Source organism: Macrotis lagotis, chromosome X, assembly GCF_037893015.1.
Source record: "Macrotis lagotis isolate mMagLag1 chromosome X, bilby.v1.9.chrom.fasta, whole genome shotgun sequence".
Taxonomy (NCBI): domain Eukaryota; kingdom Metazoa; phylum Chordata; class Mammalia; order Peramelemorphia; family Peramelidae; genus Macrotis; species Macrotis lagotis.
In genome coordinates, this window is record NC_133666.1 from 406,856,855 (window position 1) to 406,882,645 (window position 25,791).

A 25,791-nucleotide genomic window follows, 5' to 3' on the forward strand; every position below is an offset into this window, starting at 1 on the left:
AATGCTTTCTTGTAGGAAGGATTAGAAAAAGGTGTCATCTGTACTCTGAAGGAATAAGAAGACTCTCAAAGATAGGGCAGCTAGGTAACTCAGTGGATAGAGCACCAACCCTGGAGTCAGAAGTACCTGAGTTCAAATCCGATCTCAGACACTTAATAATTACCTAGCTGTGTGGCCTTGGCCAAGCCACTTAACCCCATTGCCTTGCAAAAATTAAAAAAAAAGACTATCAAAGTTAGACACAAGAGGGGAGTACATTCCAGGAATGAAGGATGGTCTGCATGGTTGTAGTTTGTAAGGAGAATAACATATATAAAGGGGAATAGTATGAAGCAGGTTGGAATTCATTACAGATAGCCTTAACAGCAGACCAAACTGTAAGTCCCAGGAGTTTCTGAGCAGAGCAGAGGTCAGATCAGCAGAGTGGCAGAAAGAAGAGAGACTGGAAGCAGGAAGATTATAAAGCTCTAATGTTACACCAGAGGTGTGATGATGAGAAAATGAAATAGCATGGCAGCAATGTGAGAAGAGGAGATTCTAAAGATATAGTATAGGTAGAGACAACAGGCCTTGGCAACTGATTGGACAGGAGGTGATGGAAATAGGAGTAAAATTCATATAGGGTAACTCGGAGGATGCCATTACCAGAAATAGGGAGGTGTAAGAGGAGATAATAGTTTACGTTGTGAAGGTAGTTTGGTTTTAGACACAGTGAATTTGAGGAGCTGGAGAGAAATACATCTAACGATGTCCATCTAACAATTGGAGATACAAACAAGTAAGACCATGTACTTAGATGAATTTAGAATTCATGGATGCATCATTGAATCTGCTGGATTAAGTAAGATCGCGAAGAGAGTATACAAAGAGATGAGGTCACAGGGCAGGACCTGGGGAGACATTCATGCTTAGGGAGCAGATGAATAATAAGCCAAAAAAAAGCCAACAAAAGAAAGCAATGTCACAGGAGGTCAGAGTGAATGCAAGAAATGGGAATGATCAGAAGCTAAAGAAAGTAAAAAGGGTTGAGGACAAAGAAAAGGCCTTATGAGTTAGCAATCTAGAGCCCTTTAACTCTGAGAGAATAGTTTCCTTAAAAGAGGAAGGACTAGGGGTAGCTAAGTAGCACAGTGGATAGAAATACTGGCCCTGGAGTCAGGAGGACCTGAGTTCAAATGTGGCCTCAGACACTTAATAATTTACCTAGCTGTGTGACCTTGGGCAAGCCAATTAACCCCATTGCCTTACCCCTCCAAAAAAAGAGCAAGGACCACATAGAGTTATAGAAGTAGATTTTACAGAACTTGTTAACTAGTGGGAAAGGAATAAGTCACAGGCAGCTTCAGATGGTTGAACCTTAATGATTGGGACAATAATAATTCTATTAACAGAAATAGATGATATAGAAAGTCAGGAATGGGGAAAGTTTTAAGGGGGAATATGTTGTTTGCTTTTGAACATTTTGGGTGTGAGATGGAAATCTCTGTGTACAGTAGAGTTGTAAAATTGAAAATGGCGATCCAACACTCAGACAAGATGCTAGAGCTACTAAAAAGCCAAGAATAAAAACATGTTTTTGTTCGTACTTTTTAAGTGAACAGGATGAGTGAATTATCAACAAATGTTGGACTTCTTTTTTATCTTGACTTTTTTTTAATCAAGCTAAATTTTAAATTTTTTTCATATTGCACAAACTTTGTCCCCTCAGAAAATAAATAGCTGGAGAGCCAGTTATATAATCACTGCTAATTTGGGGGAAGGAGAGGGAGGAATAGACCAAAGAGCTCAACTTTGAAAAATAAAACCAAAACTGAGAGCAGTAGTTATAAGCAAAAAGCTTTTTTATTCCACTGGAGGGGAACCAGATACATGTCCTAGGGTATGCTCTGCTATCAAAGAGACCCCTGCCAGAGCAAGACCAGACCTTGATACATATAGCAGTAGCTACACAGTGAGTTATACCTGTAGTAATGAGAGGGTAACAGCAATAATGAATATAAAGCTTGATTCATAGGAGGGCTTCATGACTGGAACATGGTTCCTGCAGGTGCTTGTCTGAGCTCAGGGACCACCTGGGACTATTGTGGAACAATTCTGAGATTTTGCTGCAGCAGAGTTCATTCAGAGAGTAAGCCCAAAGAGTTGTTTTGCCAAGCTCAGACACACCATGCTTGCTGGGCCTTAGCTCTGGAAAACAGGATGTTTTCCAATAGTTTAACAACAACAACAAAAAATGGAGTGAAAAGAAAGAGTATTCTTGCCATAATGTTTTATGTCCTTCATTTTCAAAGAAGACCACATCAGGGAAATGATGTCATGACAAGCACATGAATCGGATTTGAGTGAAGGGGATGCTGTGCTAAGTCACCATCCTCCCTTTCTCCTCCAGAGCCATCTAGGTCCAGTGGCCAGATATGAATCAGGACAGGTGGAGATGTCCCTGAAAGCAAGGCAGTCAAGGTTCAGTAACTTGCCCAAAGTCACACAGCAAGTGTCAGAGGTTGGAGGCCAGTGCTCTATATACTGCGCCACCTAGCTGACATAGGGATCCTGACAACCTATAATTATAGGACTAAAAATTCAGACATTGAGAAACTAACTTAAGTACTTAAAAGATCTATTATTTCATATGTTCAAGTACCTATAAAAATCTTAGTAAATGATCTCTCCGACATGTATAAGAACATTCATAGAAGCTCTTTTTTTGTAGTGGCAAAGAATTGGAAAGTGAGGGGATACCTATCACTTGGGGAATGACTGAATAAGTTGTGGCATTTGAACCTAATGGATTATTATTGTACTCTAAGAAAGAGTGAGCATATTTCAGAAAAATCTGGAAAGACTTACATGAATAAATGAGCAGAACCTGGAGACCATTGCATATTTTTAACAGCTACATTACACAAAGATCAGCTGTGATATACTTCGCTCTTCTCAGCAATTCAGTGATAAAAGACAGTTCTGAAAGACATGATGGAAAATGCCATTCCCATCCAGAGAAAGAATTAGAGAATCTGAGGATCAAAATATACTATCTTCATTTTAATTTTGTTTTTTGCTTTTCCCTTCTCATGGTTTTTCCCTTTTGTCCTGCTTCTTTTCTTCACAGCATGATCAATATGAAAATATGAGTAACTATTCCTAGGATGAGAGGAGAAAATTTCACAAAAATGAATGTTGGAAATTATCTCCACATATAATTGGAAAAATAAATTTAAAAAATAATAAATGAGCAACTTCTTTTAAAAAAGAAAAGAAAATGGTCCCTTGAATTGTTGTGACCAAAGAAAATATATCACCTGGTGACCAATCATCTGATATTGAGTCTCTCCAACCTAGGTTGGATTTTCAGAGAACAGTGTGACCCATGTTTAAAACTTCCAGTTTGGAAGAACATACTAGATCTCAGACTCTGCTACCATACCTCCAACAAATCATGGCCAATTTTACAATAAGATAAAGCCCTGCAGGAGTATTTAATGGAGGGAGAGAAAAATAAAAATAAAAAGATAGATATGCGTGTATATATACATATATAAAAACATGTATATATACAAATATACATGTCTAGTTATAGTAAAAGTATAAAGTATTTTACTTTTAACCTAAGTAATTTAACTAAATAAATTTAGTTAATATTTTCATAAGTCAAATATATATGTAACTCTAAAGTCAAGATGTCTTAACCAAAGCAACTTAGAAGTTTAGCCAAGCTGAAGCACTAAAGGACAAGCTGATTTTTTGCCACACACACAGAATCTTTTAATTCTGTTCTTTCTGTGGGACTGCCATATAACATAGTGTTATTTTATGTACTTCAGGACTTTGAGGTTCCAAGACAATTATGAATAGGTGTGTAGTGAGGCTTATAAACATAAGTGTGTATGTCTCTTAAGGACTCGGTGTCCTGAAGGAGACATCAAAATGAACTTAACTAATGGCACAACATAGGATACATATTGTGTTGGACAAAACCTTCTATTAGCAAGGTATTATAGTAAATCAAACCAGGTCCTATTTGAGGTCAGAAAGAACTGAGGCAGTCTAGACTGTCAACAAGCATTTAATAAACTCTTACTTCTGTGTGTCAGTCACTTGACAGTTCTTCTTCCTCAAGAGTTCATATTCTAATGGGGGAAAATACACACAAAGGAAAGAAAGTACCCAGCGAGTCAGTGTCAAAAGTCCTTAGAGTCAGAAATACCACCTAGTCAGGAAAGGGATAAAGAAGGACTGCTCTGGCTCCATCTGCCCAATCAAAACTCCCAAAAATAACTTGCCAATGGTAGAAGGGGACTAAGCATGACCATCTAATACCTGAGTGAGAAGATGCATTATTGAAGTATCAGAGTCCCAAGAATCAGCAGAAGCAGGAGGAGAAGTCTTTTGAGGACAAATACAGTATGTTTTAACCCTTAGCACTGACCATTGAGTAGATACTTATACATAAGTAGGGAGGGATCTGAGGATCATAGATTTCCAACCTGCTCATTTTATACAAGAGGAATCTGAGGCTCAGAGGAGGATAAGTGACTTAACCAAGTCATAAGACTACTTAGTGTCTAAAGTGGATCTTCCTACCTCCTAAGTTCAATGATCTATTTACTAACCTACTCTCAATACCTCTAACAATTGGTTGTTTTGAATGGTGATAGTTGCTAATCCCCAAATTAATCCAGGTAATGGTCTAACTGCCACTTTTTAGAAGAACTGTTTTTATCTGAAGATAAGGGTATGAATTAATTGATTTCTCATTATTGCTGTTAACTCTAAGGTTCTATGATTGCTTCTAACTATTTGTTTCTTCTGTTAACCAGAATCCTGTACACACCTGGACATACTGATGATCATATGGCTCTACTTTTAGAAGAGGAAAATGCTATCTTTTCTGGAGACTGCATTCTAGGAGAAGGAACAACAGTATTTGAAGATCTTTATGATTATATGAAATCCTTAGAAAAACTATTAAAGATTAAAGCTGATTTGATCTATCCAGGTAGGCAAAAATATTTCATTTTGTGTACCCATTTGTCAGATGATGTGGTGAAGTTTTTTAAATTTACACAATAAACATCTTTCATTTAATTCTATCCCTAAGAATTTCCCGTTTTGTTAAAAGTATCTAAAAAGAAGTCTGAGGGGTAAGTAAATATCTTTACAAGCATAAGAGGGTTATAATACATTAATAAAACTTCTAAGAAACTCTTGTTAATTTCCAAAAAAAGTCTAACACTGCTAAAAAGGCTGACTTAAATTAGTACTTCTCAGGTAGTTTGATTCCATAAACCCTCTAAGGCTTTAAGAGAATTTGACCAGGAGCCAGGAGACTTAGTTCTACCACTTTACTAGCTTCTGACTTTGAGCAAGTTACTTAAGTTCTCTGAGAATCTATTTTCTCACCTATACAAGGAAGTAATAATATCTGTCCTATCACCAAACAAATTAACTGTAAGGCCCATGATAAGTTAAATTCTTTCCATAAGCTACAAAAAGAAGCTTATTATTTGTCTCAAAGGTATGACAACTATCAAACAAGTCTATAACTATTTTCCCTATAAGTTAAAAGATTTTTTTTAGGTTTTTGCAAGGCAAATGGGGTTAAGTGGCTTGTCCAAGGCCATACAGCTAGGTAATTATTAAGTGTCTGAGATCAGATTTGAACCCAGGTACTCCTGACTCCAGGGCCGCTGCTTTATCCACTACGCCACCTAGCCACCCCAACTTTAAAAGATTTTAAGAAAGAGAATGCTAACAAAATAGTCTAGAAGGTAAAACAGGATGCTCTTAGATAGAGCTTTCACCAAAGAGCAACTGAAAAGCATAGTTTCTACAACCCCCTGAAATACCCTCATGATTGTTCTGCTACTGATAATGGAGAAGAAACAAACAAGAAAGGGGGCAATTAAGAAGATAATGTGAAGGAGAAAGAACAACTTATTGGCAAGCCTTCTTCCTAGGGAGTAGTTAAGCAGATACTAATCTGTAAAAAGGGATGAAATGAGTAATTACAGTAAAACTAGGAAGACTTTTTAGGGAACTGGTGCAGAACAAAGGGAGCAGAACTAGGAATAACTGACACACTGACAATATTATAGAGAAAAACTTTGAAATCCTTTAGAGTGTTTATCAGTACAGTGAGAAAGGTCAAAAGGTGACCCCTCAGTAAAAAGGAAGATGGTGCTATAAATGGAAATAAATACAAAGCTATTTATTGAAGGAAGGAATGCCGAACTGGGTCTAAGCAGACTTGAACAGTAGATACTGGGGAGAGCAAGTTTTTTAATAGGATATTGGATATAGGAGACAGAGTGGTATAATTTTTATAGGGCCTGGGACATTGAGGTCTCCTTGGATGATGTGTTTGTTTGGGGTTTCACCATGGTTAGATGTGCAATTTTTTGGAGTTTCTATGGAAGTTAGGGTTCATGTCCTTAGGAAAGGATAATCACTGGGGCTTTACTGGGCAACAATGCAACTCAGGCCTGGATCCAACATGCCAGTCTTTTTGTTTTAATTTTACTAAAGGGGATTGGGGTGAGGTCAGTTTTGGAGCTACTTCTAGCTGAGTGGGAGCGATGATGTCATCAGATACAGCAAAGGGTAAAGAAAAGAACTATTGGTATCCTTGTGCCCAAAGTAACATCATGGATTTGTCCATCTGAGACGTTGCAGTGTTCACTGTTTTGTGGATGGAGGATGTAAGCATTCAAAACCAAGGAGGACCTAAGAAGAGAGCCAACAAAACTATGATTAGTGGAGTTAATATGAGAAGGAGCCAAGGGAATATGTGGGAAGACTGAAACTAACTGGACCAAGCATCTGCTGATTTCTCCCTAATACATTAGGCTCTGTCAGCCATTTTTTTAGCAGCGACCCGAACCAATCCAGACTGATTAACATAGGAACAGCATTCTTCATCCAGGAACAAATAGAGGTCTCCTATCTTGACTGTAAGTAGATCCAAGCCCCATCTGATTTGTCAGGTTACAGCAGTAGGGAATCCAATTGATCTGTATTGTAGAAGGCTTTTGGCTATATTATCACAACTTTCCTGAAGGTCTTGTGAAAGTTGCTGAAAGTAATACAGGGAAGTTATGATGCCTCCTACCCCCCCACACCCTGTTCAGGCCAGAAAGTATGCCTATAGCCTCTAAAAAAGGAATGAGCACAGGAGCTCTTCAGTGCCTTGCACATGCCTTGGAGATGATGGGAAGGACTAGTTGTTAGAGGCTGCCTCAGCATGGGGCAAGAGATAGACAAGGGAACAGATACCTACTTGTCCAGTTAGTGAGAAGACATAGGTATGCAGCATTCCCACAAAGGAAGAAGATCCTTCTCAGACATATACCAAGATGGAGAGAAAAGAGGTGTGCAAACTCATTCCTCTCCCTGTATCAATGTGAAAGAGAACCTGCAAGGGCTAGGCCTGTCATGGTAGATTGGGAAAGAATGGGGAATGTAGAGGTACAAGGAGGAATCAGAGGGTAGTGAAAGAGTCAGAAAGTGAGGGAAGGAAAATAACCATAAGATCCTCACATGGTTGCTGAAGGGAAGGAATTAAGATCTGAACCTTTAAATGAGGATATGGCTCAATATAGGCTTTGGACAGCTGGGAACTACCAGAAAGGAATGTGTAAAGGTGGAAACCTCAATGGAACAGGGCAAAAGAGGAATAATTAGAGGATTAGAGATGATTCTCTCAATCCCCATAACTGAAATAAATTAATTCTTTGTGGATCCTTTATATTCTGACAGGACAGAGATGACCCCTATGTGTAGGAGAAAAAATGTTACCTTACCTGATACTTGTAGATTACCTGAGGTTCTGCTTCCATGATGTGTTTGAGGGTCAAGGCAGATCCTGAGCACCAGCAGTCATCCATGACCAAACCCAAAAGAGCAGGAAAGTCATGAGGAGTCCACTGAGGTCCTTCCTTTTGAGGAAGAGAGATGCAGTCCAACTTCCGGTGTCCTTTTTTGGCCACACCTTGGGCAAGGCTTGGAGGGAGGTCTGGGATTTGAGCATTGAGTTGCCCATTTAAAACAGTCACCTCTGGTATTATTGCTGTTATTAAGTGCCCTTCGGGGGTCTCGGGACCCATTAATGGCAGAGGCTAACATCTAGAGAGATTTGGTCTGGGATGTAGTAATGATTATTGAAGACCAAAAAAGGCCACACCAGATAAGTCTCCTATAGGTGTCTGGGGGCCACCTCCATCTTCTTCAGTTTTCTGTGGATATCAGGGTGTATTGAGAAATGAAGTAGATACTTAGGAAAGTAATTCCTTCAGGAGATTCAGGATTAACAGTATATTTGATAGTAACCCCTTTACATCTTGTTAAGGAATGCTGTGGGGTTTTCATTGGGGACCTGCAAAACAACCTTAACTTTTGTCAAAGCTGACAGCTTTCCGAGCTGTGGTTTGCAGACCAGTCACAAGGCAAGCAATCGTGTGATCCCTAGCATGTAAATCTTGGGAATGTTAGCAGTCCCACATAGGCTTTTCCCAAGGGATAGCAGTTGTCCCTAGAGGACTGTCTGTGGGACTCTGTCTATTTAACAAGTCTACATGATCCTGTGCTACTTTCCAAACCCTTTCCTTCTCATCAGCAATCATATAAGTAGAAAAAATAACAACAATCTCTCCAGGTCAGGACAAAGGATATAGTAAGATAATGAAATTCCTTAGAAAACTGAGAGGGATCAGTAAAATAGAAACCAAGGTGTTTTTCAATCTGACAGAGGTCAGAAAAAGAGAAAGGGATATGGACCCTGATTGGTTCACCCACTTCATGAAGAGGGAGGACAGGATGGGGACAAAGGCAAGCCTGAAGAGGAGGTGAAAGAGGGAAAGAAGTTGTGGTGGTTTAAGAAAGCAAATTATCTGAGACAGGAGGAGGAAGAATAGATGTAACCACATAACAAAAGACCTGAGGTGGAATCAGGAAAAGGAGGAGTGTAAGGGGTGGGGAGTGAAGTGGGACTGAAAGGAGGGCATCTTCCAGAGAATCACCTGGAGGAGCAGTGCAAAGGGCTGAGGGGGTCTGATGTACCAGTTTGGGGAGGTTCTGGTTGATGAAGAATAATTTGGGTAATAGAGATGGATTCTCATAGGGAGAGGCACCACTTTAGTTCAAAAAAACAGCTGAACATCTAGAATCTCACTCCATTTGCCTTGCCTCTAATACAGGTTGTTTATGTCAGTGAGGGTGGCATAATCAAAAGTTCCCTCAGGTGGACATGCCTCCCTATTATCCAATTTATATTGAAATCACTGTACAGTGGGAAAAAAAGACAATCCATTTAAGCTTGAGTTGGGGATCTATTTGTTTCAGATTTTTATAGGCACATTCCACACCCCAGTGACTGGGGTATTTTGGGGATTTAAAGTCTCCATGAAGATGGGTACTAGGAGAGGTGAAGATCTAGAGTAGCCCATTGGCAATAATTCATATTCTACACCATGTTTATTTTTTTCATACTTGGCATTATTCAGTCCCCCATTTGGAGGGTAAAATTTTCACTAATAAATTTTCTCTAACAGAACACTTTTATAAGAATATTAATTCTAATACAAAAGTGAATTCATTAAAAGTTGCCAGATTAACTTCAGTTGTAACAAAAGGGTCAGGGATGATGTATAAATATATTGAATAATCAATTTTAAAGAAGTGCATATCAAATAAGTTATTTACATTAAAACATTTTAACTTCTAGCCCAAAAGTGGATCTCTTTAAGATATTTTCAAGATAGACCAGACCTTCTTTTAACATAACTAATTTAGCTGATATTCCTTTAGTTAGAATAGAAACTAAGACTTTCATGATAAAGATCATATCCTAGTGTTATAGATCTTTATCATTTGCCTAATTGTCTCCATAGTATTGCAAGAAATTAAAGGATCTTGAGTAACATGGGAATGTAGTTTATAATGGATGCCAAAACTATACAATTACTTAGCTGTTTAGAATTTAGAGAATTGTAGTTCAAATGACTCAAATCTTATACTTGAATTACTTTAGTAATTCAGATGTATTTCAGTATTGGCCTACACAATCAGACTTAATTATTGTGTTCATACTTATCACCTGATTTGATTATGGAAATTTGCCATAAAGAATAGAGATATAGGGAAACTGTTCCCTTATTTATTCAGATGTCAGTTCTGTAGATGGCCAATTGCATTGATCATGGCTTAAAGTCTGCAAGTAGGATGCTGTCATGTTGGGGAATCCAGGTAGGAGAAACCTACCTCACAGGCTCTAAATTGTCCTTCTTCCAGCCTTTCCTTTGAGAGCTCCACCTGCAATTTATACACGTAAAAATTCCATAGGGTTGCTGGCATAAAAGATCATTGGCCTAGTAGTATTCCTTTGTTGATCATACCCAGAATCAGACTCAGAAAAGATCAGTTAATGGTCCCACAACATCCTTCAATGGTCCCACAACATCCCATAATCATGGGAATTGATTGAGTTGAATTCAACCCCAAAGGATCAAAATGTCTCATTTAGTGACTTAATTTTAAGCACATTAATATCAACACAAGATTCACAGAAAAATCACTTATTTTGTTAATACTGCACAAATGCTTTTGCTATAAGATGCTTAAAAAATGATTACTTGGAATGAACAAATGCAATAATTCCAATTGGCATTTAGTTATTTATGAAACATTATCTATTAGCTTTGCTCGATAGGTCAACAGACTATTGGTCTCAGAACTGAGGTAATTCTTAACCATTTTGCAATTATCCCTACTAATTCCAGATTAAACACCAAAGATCAGATTTCCAAATTGAGGGTGACACAAGATAACTAACCAATTATTAATCTCCCTGACAAGCATTTCTATACTGAAATTTTATTTTTTAGAACAAAAATAGGAACAAGAGAGGTTTTTAACTTTACCCTTATAAAGATATTCTGCAAGCACTAATTTAACTCTTTGCTCAGGACACTGAATGGTAAATTCAGATCAAAACACTTCTCCCACTTATAGCTTATTACAGTAATTTAGATACTTTCATATTAACCAAGTAATTTAATAGATCTAGTATTAGAATGGCAAATTTCTATTTTTTTCTATCCTGATAATAGAAATTTTGCTATGAGAACTATAAGTAGGGACATGATTATAACAACATAAGTTTAGCATATGAAACAGATGAACAGATTTTTTGAATGGGAATGTCCAATATTTCCCAAGCAACCTCCCTGTTTTATTCCCTGGGACAGTTATTCATTAGCCTTAGATCTCAGATGTTGTCTCTGAACTGCTGACTGCTGATGTTTCTCTGAAAAAAAAAAACAATTTAAGAATGGTCCAAAAACATAGCAAATTCAATAATGAAACTCTGAAAGAATACTCATGGTTCCAGAGTTTCTTTGTTTTTAATTAATTTATTTTCATCCATATACATGTATATTTTTAAGTTAAAAAATTGCCTTCCATTCTCCCTTTCCATTCCCTCCCCTCAACAGTGAACAGTCAGGTTAACATTGTACCTACATATTTTTGATAAACATGTTTACAGATTAGTTATTCTCAGTATGAGGAATTAGGATTTAGGGAAAGAGATACATAAAGAGATAATTTTTATAAAGTGTTCATCAGATTCTGGTTAAGGTTTTTTTGTTTTGTTTTATTTTTCTTCCTCTGGATAGGGATAACATTGTCCATAACCAGTCTAATAGGATTGCCCAAGCTCTCTGAACTGCTGAGAGGAGCTGCTTCCATCAAGGTTGATCATCTCATGATGCTGTTAATGTGTACATTATTCTCTTGGTTCTGCTCAGCATCAAATCCTATAAGTCATTCCATGCTTCTCTAGAGTCTGACCATATATGGTTTCTTATAGAACTATAGTATTCCACAGTATTCATGTTCCCTGACTTGTTTAGCCATTCACCAATTAATGGACTTCCCCTCAGTTTCCAATTCTTTGCCACTACAAAAAGAGCTGCTGTGAATATTTTGGAATATGTAGGACTTTTCCCTTTTTTTATAATTTCTTCAGTCCCAGAGTTTCATTAATCACAGTAGGTTGGATATAATTGTTATCAATATCAAATTATTATTGCAATAAATTAGCCTATAGATGAAAGTTTAGAGGCCTTCTACAAATCATACACAAGATTACCATACACAGAAAAATCTGCACTAATCAAAACCATGTAAAAATTATGTAACAGTCACATCTAATTAAAGAGATAATAATAAAAACAGTTAGCATTCATATAACATTTGCCTTATGCCAAGTATTTTTCAGTCATTTGATCCTCATTATAACCCTGGGAGGTAGGCACTATTGCTTTTATGTCCCCCAACAGAACAATGAACTGAGATAAATAGACATAAGGTTACTTGCTTGGGGTCACACAGCTAATAAATCTAAAATTAAAGCCAGTTTTATAATTGCTAATGGTTAACATTTTAAATTCCAAGGCCGAGTACTATTATCACTCCAAAAGAAAAAAATTATCCATAAGTTCATATATTTCTATTTCTTAAGATACTTGGTGACATTCCCTAACTGTATAAATTTTTTCTCTATGTCCTTAAAGAGTTGGATCAATTCTCACTCCCCTGGCTCCTTTACATGTTTTCAATACTTTCCAGATGAGTTGCTTACTTGCCCCTAGATATCTGGCTTTCAATTTCAATTAAAAAATGAAGACTTGGAATGAACAAATGCAATAATTCCAATTGGCATTTAGTTATTTATGAAACATTATCTATTAGCTTTGCTCGATAGGTCAACAGACTATTGGTCTCAGAACTGAGGTAATTTCAAGCTACATATACTAGAAAATATCTGTAAATTTTTAAAACAGTTTAAATTCACACCTATCATTATTAGACTAAATTCTAAGTCATTGCTTTTAGAATTTACTGTTTTCTTAAAAAAAAAGTTTTTCCTTTGCAATTTCTGGCTTTTAACTAAAGTCAAATCACCATACTTTTGACTATTCTAACATGAAGCTAGACTCTGGAATCTTTTTTTTAATTGTTATTTATTTTCCAATTAAATGTTATGAAAAGTTTTTCAACATTAATCCATATGCATATGCATATTTTTAAGTTATATAATTTCCTTTCACCCTTCCCTCCCACACAGACACCCCCCCATCAGGGTGAACAGTCAGGTGAATATTGTACATATACATTTATGTTTAATATATTTACAGGTTAATCATTTTCTAGATGAGGAATTAAGATTAAAGGAAAAGAAAGAAAACCATGAGATAGGAAAGAAATACGTAAGAGAAATTTTTAGTAAAAAGTGAATGTAGTGTTCTGTAGGGGTTCTCCTTGTTTTGTTTTTCTTCATTTTTCTTCCTCTGGATGGGGATAGCATTGCCCACAGCCAGTCTTCTAGGGTTGTCCTAGATCAGCAATTCAATCAAGGTTGATCAACTCAGTGTTGTTGTTAATGTGTATGTACTATGTTCTCTTGGTTCTGCTCCCTTCACTTAGCATCATGTTTCTGAAATTCATTCCATGCTTCTCTAGAGTTCGACCATTCATGGTTTCTTATAGAACAATAGTATTCCATAACAGCAATTTCCAATTCTTTGCCACTACAGAAAGAGCTGCTATGAGTATTTCGGGACTTGTGGGACTTGTCCCATTTTTTATAATTTCTTATAGATATCAGCCTAGTATTTGTATTGCTGGGTGAAAGGATATGATCAGTTTTATTACTCTTTGGGCATAGTTCCATATTGCTCTCCAGAATGGTTAGATCAGTTCAAAACTTCACCAGCAATGTATTAACACCCCAATCCTCCCACAACCTCTCCAACATTAATAATCATTTTCCCTTTTGGTCATTAGCCTGTCTGATAGGTGTGAGGTGGTACCCCATAGTTGTTTAATCTGTATTTCTCTATCAGTAATGATTTGAAGCATTTTTTCACATGATTTCATTCATTCATATACATATATACAAATATATATAGCCTTAATTTCTTCATTTGAAAACTATCTGTTCATATCCTTTGACCAGTTATCAATTGGAAAATGACTTGTACCCTCATGAATTTGATTCAATTCTCTATATATTTTAGAAATAAGACCTTTATCAGAACCCCTGGCTGTGAAAATTGTTTTCCAGCATTCTGTTTTCCTTCTAATTTTGGCAGCATTGGTTTTATTGGTGCAAAAAATATTTGGTGTAAAAAACATTTAATATTAAAGTAATACCATATTTCAGAAGCTAATTTACTAAATTTCACTTAAAACAAGACAGGATAAATTCAGTTACACCTGGATCTGTTTTTCCATAGTTTTCATTTTCCAAAATAGATACCACAACAGAATCTATAGCTTACCAATTGACTCATAACTCTCTACAATTTTTTTCTTGATTTGTTACAATTTCTTAAATAATGGAAACACCAAAAATCCTTTTGAAAATGCTTTTAACTCTTACAGAAATTTATAACAGCTTCAAAACTTGCTCTTTTCAAGTTACCTTCCTTAAAATAAGTTCATCTTTGTATGATAATGAGCACATTTCTTAAGATTCAAATAAATTAATTAGCAAAACGCAAGATGTAATAATGCAGATACAAGACCAATGATTTAGCAGCACTACTTGCCAATCATACAAATAAATACCTGTAGGTTTCAGGGCCACTCAGTACCCTGGGGAACATACACTCAGACAGAAACAAAGGCAATAAGAATAATCCTAAACCTTTGTGTTTCCATTTCCTACATACTTCTGCTTGTTGAGGTGATGGGCATCTCCTTTTTAAGATCTTGGAAGCCAAATTTGTCCCAATTTTTCAAGAGACTGTCTAATGGCAAGTTTGTGATATTAGGAGATTGTCCCATTGTGCCATAAGAAATTAAATGGGAATTTGGGGGCAATTTTGTGTAAATCACAGACATGTGAAGGCCAGCAGATGACAGAAAAAGTTTAGAAATTCAGAAATGCATAAAAAATATAAAGTATTATATAATATCAACATATTTTATATTTTAATAAAATAATTAAGACTTTTCTGATACAAAGAGAAGGCCAAAAAATTTTACAAGAATTTTCTAGATCATAGATCACCACAGCCCTAACCCTGCTATTTGAAAGGGATAACTAGTTTTAAGAGGAAACAAATCAATTAAAAATACTTTAGGAGGTAAAAAGTAAGATCTAGCTGTTATTTTATATACTGTCAATATACGGTAAGTACATACTATGTGCCAAGTAATGAACTAATGCTGTGGGGTATTAGTCCCTGCTCTTAGTAAAAATAAGAAAATATCATTAAGATAAAAGACTATTGGGGAAAATAAAGGAAATTCATAAGATTTAGAGTTAGAAAATAACTTAAAGATCTAGACTACTCCTCTTGATTTACATATCAACCAAGGATTATTCCCCCTGTTGACAAACCTAGGAATAGTTCTGAGAGCCCTAAAAACTAAGATTTCCTTATTAGTTTATTGATTCTTATCTGAAATAAAACTCTAAAAAGTTTTAAGCTTGGATATAATTCAAGTCTAGGTTTTTCCAAATGTGGGTAGTAGTCCTCTCCCACAAAATTATGTTTGGGTGTTCAGTATGTCACCTGCCACATGTCCCTTCCACTCCCTCTCTCATTGTATACAGATGCCAACATGAGGTCTTTGGATACAAAAAAGATGGAAGCATTAGTTATCACTAATTCATTTTTAAATGTTTTTTTTTAAATTTTTTATTGATATTTTATTTTTCTAAATACATGTGAAAGTTTTTCAACATTCATCCATTTTGATTATGTATATTTTTAAGTTACAAAATTTCCTTCCACCCTCCTTTCCCCTCCCCTCAGCAGGGAACAATCAGGTTAATATTGTACATACACATTTGTGTTAAACATGTTTACAGAACTAATTCATTTTTTTTAAATTTACCTGACTCAACCTCTCCTGAGTTGAGTTGACAATCTTAGGACAATCTTAGGATCTGGGCAGATCAGGACGAGACCGAGCATGAGAGGAAGGTGATTAGAGATGGAATGGGGAAAAGCAGGGCAGGGCAGGACATTGAATCTGTATTGATGTGTGCTGGCATCAGAGAAATAGCAGTGGTATTGGAAAAAATGGGAACTTCATTCCTCTTTCCCCTATTCTGTGGAGTTCTAAGGACCTGGCTCCAAATTCTAACCACTATGACACCATCTACCTATAGATCCTTGGGACACTTCACTAGAGACCTTCCAAGATGACATTGAAGCATTAATAATAATTTCTAGCCCATATTTTTCTCTTTTCCACAAGAATGGCATAAGAGAAATTGTTATAAGCTTTTTAAAAATCTAAATAAATTGTATCTTTGAAACTTCACCACAAAATGATGGTAGTTTAGCAAGATCTGTTCTTGATGAAGTCATTTTGATCATAACATATTACATAGAATTTTATCAGAAATTGAAATCAATCTAACTGGTCTGTCATTTGCAGATCTCATTCTCTTGTTTTCTCTGTCACACTCTCTCTTTAAATTTGGTGCAATATTTGTACTTCAGACTTGGAACATTTCTCTCATTCTCCACCATCTTCAGAGATCCCTGGTGGTGACTCACCAATAATACCTGCCATTTAATACTTTGCAACATAATTGATCTGAGTCTAGACACTAATAATTATCAAAAACAATTAGTTGTTCTCTTGCTCCCTACCTATATATTTGGGGGACAATTTCTTTCTATTCTGGATTTTAGGGGTGGCACTTTTTCTTGAAATATACTGTTTTTCTTTTTTCTTTTTTTTTAGTTTCAGTTTTAGTTTTGTTTTGGGGGGGTTTTTGCAAGGTAATGGTGTTAAAGTGACTTGCCCAAGGCCACACAGCTAGATAATTATTAAGTGTCTGAAGCCAGATTTGAACTCAGGTCCTCCTGACTCCAGGGCAGGTGCTCTATCCACTGTGCCACCTAGCCACCCCAAAATATGCTGTTTTTCATTACCTTTTAAAATGTCATTTTTAACCAATTCATGCATTTTAACTTACATACTACTTCATAAAAACTTATTAGTTTTTATCCTTTATATGTTATTTTTTCATCTTTATGCTAGGAAAACTCCACTCATTTAAACAAATTAGGAGAAGACCAATATGAATTACAGAATATTATAAAGATATTGTCTTTGAGTCCTAAAGAACTCAAAGTAGGCTAAGGAGTTGGCACTTAAACCATACCTATTTTAATAAATGGAACAATTTGTTCTATTTGTATAGCAATGATACATCTATGATTTAGTCCTTTTGAAAATACTTTGTTCTTAAATATTTTAAACATCTTTCTTGCAACCAGATCATCTGTTTTTATTTATAAATGATTTATGCAAAAACAACAAATCCAAACCTACAAATTGGTAAAGTTCAATGTTTGTACTGTTTTGTAATTCTTACATTCATACTACTGAGAAATTTTAATAAATCTCAGTCACTGATAAGAAACATGATTTTACATTCTCATTCAGTCTGCTATTCTATCTTATTTTTAATGTTCATTAGTACATCTTTCATGTTTTCCTTTAACATAATTCTCTTAGATTTGGCAGCTAAGTGCAAAGTAGATAGAGCAATGACCTTGGAGTCAAAAGGACAGTAGTTCAACTCCCATCTCAGACACAAGACACTAACTGACTGTGTGACGCTGGGCAAGTCACTTAACTCAGACTGCCTCACATCCAGGGCCATCTCCAGTTGTCCTTATTCATATCTGGGCCACTGGATCCAGATGATTCTGGAAAATAAAGTGAGGCTGGTGACTTAGCTCAGCACCCCCCTCACTCAAATTCAATTCATGTGTTTATCATAACATCACTTCCCTAATGTCATGGTTTTCTTCAAGAATGAAGGAAAAAAAATCACCTTTTTACATTATTCTTTAAAAATTATTTTATTATAACTTTATGCAGTAATATTGATTTCTCTTAAATTATGATACATTTTTTCAAGACATCTAAAATTCTTTTAAAATTGGTTAACTAAGTTGTTTTTATCTAAATGTTTGTGTTTTATAAATATATTTTAATTTAGGACATGGCCCAGTCATTAATGATGCTGAAGCTAAAATTCGAGAATACATTTCTCACAGAAATGCACGGGAAAGTCAAATCCTTAATTTTTTTCACGGAAATGTTGGAAAGTTATTCACTGAAATGGAACTTGTAAAGATTATTTATAAGGTAATTCAAGTTTACTATCTGGTTTACATAGCTCCAAAATTGTAGATAAAATTTCATTACTGGTATACATCATTGACAGAGAATATATTGGTGGTAAGCTGATTATACACAATGGCACCTTTCTCCCTAGAAGTTACAATTTCTAATAATCTCTGTCATCTAGAACATAGCTAGTAATTGAGGATAAGAAGAAAAAGACCTCTGAGCACAATAGCTGTTAAATTTTCCAAGCACAATAAAAAGCCTATATATTTTATGCCCTGAAAAAGGCCAATTGACAAGTCAATGATATCACATATAATTCTAATAAACAATTAAGTTTCCCAACCAACAATTGATTAGCTAGAGGCTGCAAATTAGAAAAGAATTTAATAAAAGCAGAAGTTCTGACAGTCTCCAAAAGTGACTATTGGCAGCTTGCTAGTGGAAGAAAGAATGTCAAAAATCAGCATCCTATACCTTAGCAGTACTGAAATGAAAGTATTACTATAATTGTAGCACTGTGATAATGATTGATGATGATGATGATGAATATTATAATACTGATCAAGAAACAATTTGTGTTCATTATGTTCTGAGAGGTAAGGGAGTAGAAAGATTTTTATCAAGAATAGTTTTAATTATTAATATTCTGATACTTCAAAGTAAAATTTAGTCAACTGGAAAATCTACTTAAATGGAACATCTCATTTTCCCCCATGATATCAGGTAAATAAGGTATTACAGAGTTTTCCAGAAGAAATGAATCATCAGTCACTCTTCCCAACCAAATATAGCCAGACAACATGTCAAGCTTAACTAAAAGGTACTAGCAAGTAATCTGAGAGAAAAACAAACTAAAATTCTTATCTCAAAGAAATTAACTTATGTTTTAGGAGGTAGAAGTATTAAAAATCAAATTAAGGGGCGGCTAGGTGATGCAGTGGATAGAGCACTGGCCCTGGAGTCAGGAGTACCTGAGTTCAAATCTGGCCTCAGATACTTAATAATTGTCTAGCTGTGTGGCCTTGGGCAAGCCACTTAACCCCATTTGTCCTGCAAAAAAATCTTTAAAAAAATAGTATTACAATCCATTCAAACTAGTCTAAAGAGAAAGGAAGAAGGGAATAATAATAAATCTACAAAAATAAGGGTTTTTTTAATGGAAATATTTTGAAATAGTTGTTTACAAAAACCAAGAAGTAAAACTTTATAGAATCAAAAAGTTGGAAGAGACTTTTTAGAATCCATCTAGTGAATACAGCTCAGTCCATATCTGAAAAACAATTGCTTCTACATTATCAGCTTTACTTAAAAATTCTGAGCAAAGGGAATTCACTACAGCCATTATAATTTTTAAAGCTTTTCCTCAAATAGTGATAAAATCAGCTCCACTGCAACTTCCTGATTATGTCTGCTAGGATGTTGACAGATCTACTTCTTCCAACATAAAATAACAGCTATTGTCTGCCCCTCCATTTTATTTCTTCTCCAAGCTAAAATAATCTCAGATCCCTCAATTAGCATCCTTCCACACAGCTTGATCTCTATCCCCTCACTACCCTGTTCACCTTCTCTCTGGATGTATTCTGACTTGTCAATGTCCTTCCTTAAATGTGGAGCCTAGAAATGAACACAGTATTCTCATCAGTAGGGTAAAACTGTCACTTTGTTCAAGGAAACTGTGTCTCTCTCAATGCAATATTAAATTTGAAGGCAGCAATGAGGCCTAATATTGACTTTGTAGTACACCAAAATTATACATATTCCAAATTTTATATTTGAGTTTTAAGAGAATTAATACACAATATTTCAAATTTGTTCCTCTTCATATGAGAATCACTCATTGCTGTTTGTCATGATTTTTATCTGGATCTTGACTCAATTGGAAGCCTAGACACTCAACAACAACAACAAATTAGACAAATATACCACCTATACATTCATCCAAGACATTGATAAAAATGTTGGGAAAGCTCAGATCCTTTGGGAACTAAATTAGAAACCACCCACCAAATTAACATTTTATCTATTGACTGTTCTCTGGGCCCAGCCATTGAATCATCATCTTAACTTACTGTCATTAAAAACAACTTTTCCATTTTTTTTCCATGATTGCATGAGAGACTTCCAAATACTTAGGAGAAATCTAGGTAAACTAGATTCTCCTGATATAATGCTTACTACAGAGCCTGGCACCTAGTAATAATTACTTATTATTTGACTGGTCTACCAGCTTAGTAACCTCTTTAAAAACAGGAAATTAGTCATTCTGACATGACCTAGTCTTGATGAAGCCATGTGGCTTTTGGATGATCTGTTCTCTTAGTTTTGGTACTAAATGAAATGCTTAGGGAGATTATTAGCTCCTAAACCAATGCACAATGCACAAATTCTTTTTTTAAATTAAGATTCTTCAAAATCTAGGCAGCAATGTACTGTTATTTAGTCTGCTTAATACATTGCAAATCACTAATAGCAGTCTCTTGAACCATTTAGTATATATCTTATTGATGATGTCGTTCTTCCTTGGGAATGCTTTAGGAATTAAGGAGGAAAAACTGTAAAATGACAGCCATAGCCATAAATGATCATAAATAGGGGTGCCAATCATTTATGAAAATCAAAAGGTAAACAATGGACAGCCTGAATGCTGTTCCGAATTCTGTCCTTCAAAAAAGACCAATGACATCATGGAGTGATGTCTTGACTTGAGAGGGAATTTGATTTAAGTGAGGCAGAGCTATACAAAATCAACAGCCTAATTCTCTCTCCCAGAGTCATCAAGGTCCAGTGGCAAGACAAAAGTCAAAACTGTTGCCAGCTGAAAGGCTTTAGGGGGTCAAGCAAACATTAAAGAATTCACTTAAAAAGACTGACTCTGGACCCAGAAGAATAAGGACAAAAAAAGTTTTATTATACATAACTGTAGATACAAAGTAACAAGGGAATTGAGATCACTAGAGTTCATTGAGAAAGTAGCAGAGCTTAGAGAGAAATTTAGAATAGTTGCAAGGGCATAGCAGCCAGCAGGGGTTAAGATCCTGGTTATATAAGGGTATATTCTGGGAAAGGGAGTATAAAAAGAGTTAGAAAGGTACTAGGGAGGAATTAAGGGGTAAGTAACCAGATTTATTGTCTTTAAGGGCTATCTGTAAGGATAAGGACTTAATCCTTTCAGGCTAGGGCAAGAATTTATTGTTTTGTTGTTGGGGCTTTGGGCTCATGCTTGGGGGCAAGGTACTTCCCTGAAGTTCACCATCTTCAAATTGACTGGAAATAGACTGGGAGTCATTGAATGACCTTGATGTTTGGTGTCTTCTATGTCTGACCAAGCTCTAGGTGATCCACAATTGTTGGAACAAATTGTTCTCATTTGCCCATTCCACTAGGAGAGGTCTTTTCATTGTGTAGGAGACATCCCCCTAACTCACCAGCTCTCAACCTGGTTTAGACCATCTGCTAAGATGGTTTTACTAGGGTATGGCTGTTGCATGTGTCATGGCTTCTTAAAGCTACTGGTGATAGGTGGATACCAAAAGTGTCCTGAACAGCCCTGAAAAGGGCTTAGAAAACCTAAAAGAAAACCCTAACACATTGAGTAGATGATCTAGAGAATTCTTAGACTAGAGTTATTATTACAGGATAAGAAAGTGATTGGGTTGCAATCTGCATGCCTAGAGGAAGAGCTTATACTTAATAAGATTAATGAAATCACTGATCCATTTACTGAAATCAAAACAAATCCTACTTTCAGACTTCTCAGTTCCTTCCAAGTTCACCTAGGTGGATAAATTAATTGTTCTCTTATCTTGCCATTTCTCTAAAATACCAGCATGTTCTTTTCTGTTCTTCTCATTTCTCTCTGTTTTTGCAAATGTCTTTCTGTGGCCCCACCCCTTCTGTAGCTTTTCTATTTAAGAGGATTGAGGGAAGGGAAATATTAATATTTTAATTTGTGGTGGATGCTAAGCAAATACATCCTAATTCATTCTTTGTTAATGCTCAACAATCACAGGTGGTTATTAAAACATTAGATCCTATTAAAAAAATGTAAGTCTCAGATGTTTATTATAAAGTACAAAAATATTCAAAGATTTTTCATGTATATATTAGAATATAGGATGTCCTTTAATATAATCAAGACATATCAAAAACAATACTTTAGAGATTAGATTATGTCAACCTAAAACAGAAAACTTAACCATATGAAATACATTCATGATCACTGTGGTAGCATCTCTGGATAAATTTTCTCTATATCAAGAATTTCTACAAACTATGCTTAATTGGTTTTCAAACATAATAATTTTCTACTACTTTTGTTTCCTATTAGCATACTCCTGAGCATCTATATAAAGCAGCAAGTCATAATCTCTCCCTTCATTTGAACAAATTAGAAAAAGATGGCAAATTATGTAAGTATTCTGTAAAAGTGTAATTCTACTCTATTTTTTTAAATATTCTGTTAGTATTTCTAGGTTAGTCACAGATGGATAATTTCCCTTACTAACCTATCCTAGGCCACAGAGGATATGTTCTCTGAAAATTATTAGAAAGAAGCCTTGGTCCCAGGGAGTAGTGAAATAATTACAATGAGGGCAGCTAGGTGGCGCAGTGACTAGAGCACCGGCCTTGGAATCAGGAGTACCTGGGTTCAAATCCAACCTCAGACACTTAATAATTGCCTAGCAGTGTGGCCTTGGGCAAGCCACTTAACCCCATTGCCTTGAAAAAATATATAAATAAATTAATAATAATAATAATTAAAATGATATTTATTTGCTAGAAAAATGAAATTGAACCATTAAAACAATTCTGTGATCTTTTTGGAAATTTCAGTCATCTATGAAAGACTACTTTCTAAGTACTAATGTATGAAAGATTACTTTGTGATTCATGAATTGCAAACTCTTAAAACACTTCCTGGAGAAATTCAATATTATCTATATTTTCAAAATGATGCAATTTTTAATATAAGGTATATAGAATGTTATTTTGTAAATTACAGCTTTAATTCAGTTTAATAAATTTTCTGTTCTCTTTGTTTTTTCACAGCAAGTACAATGACTCCTGAAAAGAAATGGAAAGCTAATCTCTAGTTTCATGCTACTGAATGAAGAATAATCTGAAGCCTTTACTAAGAAAGAATTTTGGAAAAGAAACTAACTGCAATTAAAAGAAAACTAGCTACATCTGCTCTATTATCAAAAATATAAGAATTCCACAATCTATATTTAGAGTATGCACTGTAATTAAAATTCATCTAATTTTTTGTTATTTTCAACTTTTTTGAAACTAGATTATAATTTGAGTTCCTACCAGACTACTTAAATAATAAAATCAGCTTATTTTCACCATTTTGCTTTGAAAATTGTCAATATGATTCAGCTGACAGTAATCAAAAGTAACAATATATTTTTCCTCAGTTACTCTGAAACACTTCATATTTAATCTTTCCTACTTCTTAAAAAGTCTATGATTTTTAAATTTTTTATTTATTTAAAGCAATGGGGTAAATGACTTGACCAAGGTCACACAACTGGGTAATTATTAAAATGTCTGAGGGCGGCCATACTTGAACTCAGGTCCTCCTGACTCCAGGTCTAGTGCTCTATTCACTGCACCACCTAGCTGCCTAAATTCTATGATTTTTAATACTTTTATTTGGTAGCTCTTTATGTTCACATTCATTTATCATTTTTATTTTCTTTTAATAAAAGATCCAAGATAATAGAAATTCAAAAACTCACTCAAGATAGATTTCCTATCTTGGAGGCAACTAGGTGGTACAAAGAGCACAGAGCACCAGACCTGAAGTCAGAGTCAGAGCAGCCTCTGGCACTTACTAACTCAATGACCTTTGGCAAGTCACTTAACCTCAGCCTCAAATTCCCCAGTGTGAAATGAGGATAGTAACAGCACCTACCCTGCACAGTTATTGTGAGGATAAAATAATATTTATAGGGGCGGCTAGGTGGCGCAATGTATAAAGCACCGGCCCTGGAGTCAGGAGTACCTGGGTTCAAATCCGGTCTCAAACATTTAATAATTACCTAGCTGTGTGGCCTGGGGCAAGGCACTTAACCCCATTTGCCTTGCAAAAACCTAAAATAAGAATAATAATAATAATATTTACAAAGTTCCTAGTATAGTATTCAGCACTAGGAGGCACTAGGTAAATGCCAACTCTTTTAATTATTTACTCTGGGAAAGATAGGATATTCACAAATAAATATGATAGGAGGTAGAATATGAGAACTCCATCTATTATGAGAGTCCTAATTCCTGATATGAGAGATTCAATATAATTTAGGAGATATCACATATATAATATCTCTCGTTCATCTCTCAGAATGTATGTATAAACACACACACACACACACACACACACACACACACACACACATACACACACACACACAGACATGCGCATATGCACTCATATCCCCACCCAAAGCATCCCTAGGAATATCATAAATCTATTTTCCTTCAAAAGGACCCTGGTTTCCACACAAACACACACACACTCTCTTTTTTTTTTTGAGGCAATCAGGCTGTGACTTGCCAGAATCATACAGTTAATAAATGTCTGAGGTCATATTTTTGAACTTGGGTCCTCTTGACTTCAGGGCCATTGCTCCTTGCATTTAGCCATCCACTTGCCCCTTCTGGAATGTAAGCATTCAGGCAAAAAAAAAAAAAAAGGAAAAATCAGGCTAAAAAAAGGGGGGAAAAAAATTAACCTAACAACACAAAGTGGGGTCCTAACCAAGTTCCCTTGACTGTCATGAAGTCTCTCCTCCCTCTTCCGGAAAGGATCCTTTTTTTCCTAAAAGATCCTCTGAACTTATACAGTTCACATGACTCTCAGAGTAAGAATGAAAGAACAGAATTGAATTGCTCCAGGGTATTTGGTTTCCTGTCAACTTGAATTCTAGTATCTTGCAAAAACAAAGTCCATGGGTTCCACTTCTTGAAATGTGTGTCTCCCTTCTTGCTCTTTGGTATATCTTTTCCTGCTTGACCTCTCTTCCCAGTACTAACAAGGACAAGGTCTAAATGTTTGTTTTATTGTCATTTGTTAACCTTTTTCCCATCTGATTAGCCACTACCAACATGGTAGAAATGGTTCCCCATGGAGACCACAGGAATATGCAGCCCTCTCTAGATACTATATGTAGCTCGTCATGTCTTGGCATATCCCCAGATCACCCCCTATGAGTGACAAGGGAAGAACTAACTTGCATGCCTGCTACAAGTGGTATAACAGAAATTGGGAAGCAGAAGAATCAAAAAGTTTCATGAAGGAAATAGCATTTGAAAGAGCTATAAAGATTAATTAGGACTCCAACTGGCAAAGATTGGATGATGAAGCAAATGAGTATTCCACAGGGAGGAAAGGTTGTGAACAGAGACAGGAAAATACTTGATATTGCTGTAAGAAAATCCACTTTGGAGTATAAGCTGAATGAAAGGAGCAATGATGACCTAAATTTTTTTTCTAACTAAAATGCCAGTCAGTATCTTTCGGTAACTACCTTTTATAAAATTGAATTGTTTATTAATGATGGAATTTTTGGTTTTAGCTTCCTGGTGGAGGGAACTCTATTACAGAGTTCTTTT

At 35.6% G+C, this 25,791-nt stretch overlaps 1 protein-coding gene and 1 long non-coding RNA gene across 2 annotated transcripts in view; one reads left to right on the plus strand and one right to left on the minus strand.

Moving 5' to 3' along the window:
- The window catches only part of LACTB2 (lactamase beta 2), a 42,906-nt gene extending 19,387 nt beyond the window's left edge, over nt 1–23,519 (plus strand). The window contains exons 4-7 of the mRNA XM_074206818.1: nt 4,818–4,996; nt 18,038–18,186; nt 22,502–22,583; nt 23,224–23,519. Of these exons, the coding sequence (XP_074062919.1) occupies nt 4,818–4,996; nt 18,038–18,186; nt 22,502–22,583; nt 23,224–23,267 (454 nt within the window). The 3' untranslated portion in view covers nt 23,268–23,519. The remainder of the gene's footprint in view (nt 1–4,817; nt 4,997–18,037; nt 18,187–22,501; nt 22,584–23,223) is intronic.
- Nucleotides 10,137–16,120, minus strand: LOC141502193 (uncharacterized). The gene is made up of 2 exons (XR_012472443.1): nt 15,907–16,120; nt 10,137–10,305 (listed from the first exon to the last, which is right to left on the minus strand). It is a non-coding gene; the product is annotated as an uncharacterized LOC141502193 (long non-coding RNA).
- Nucleotides 23,520–25,791: the final 2,272 nt, after the last annotated feature.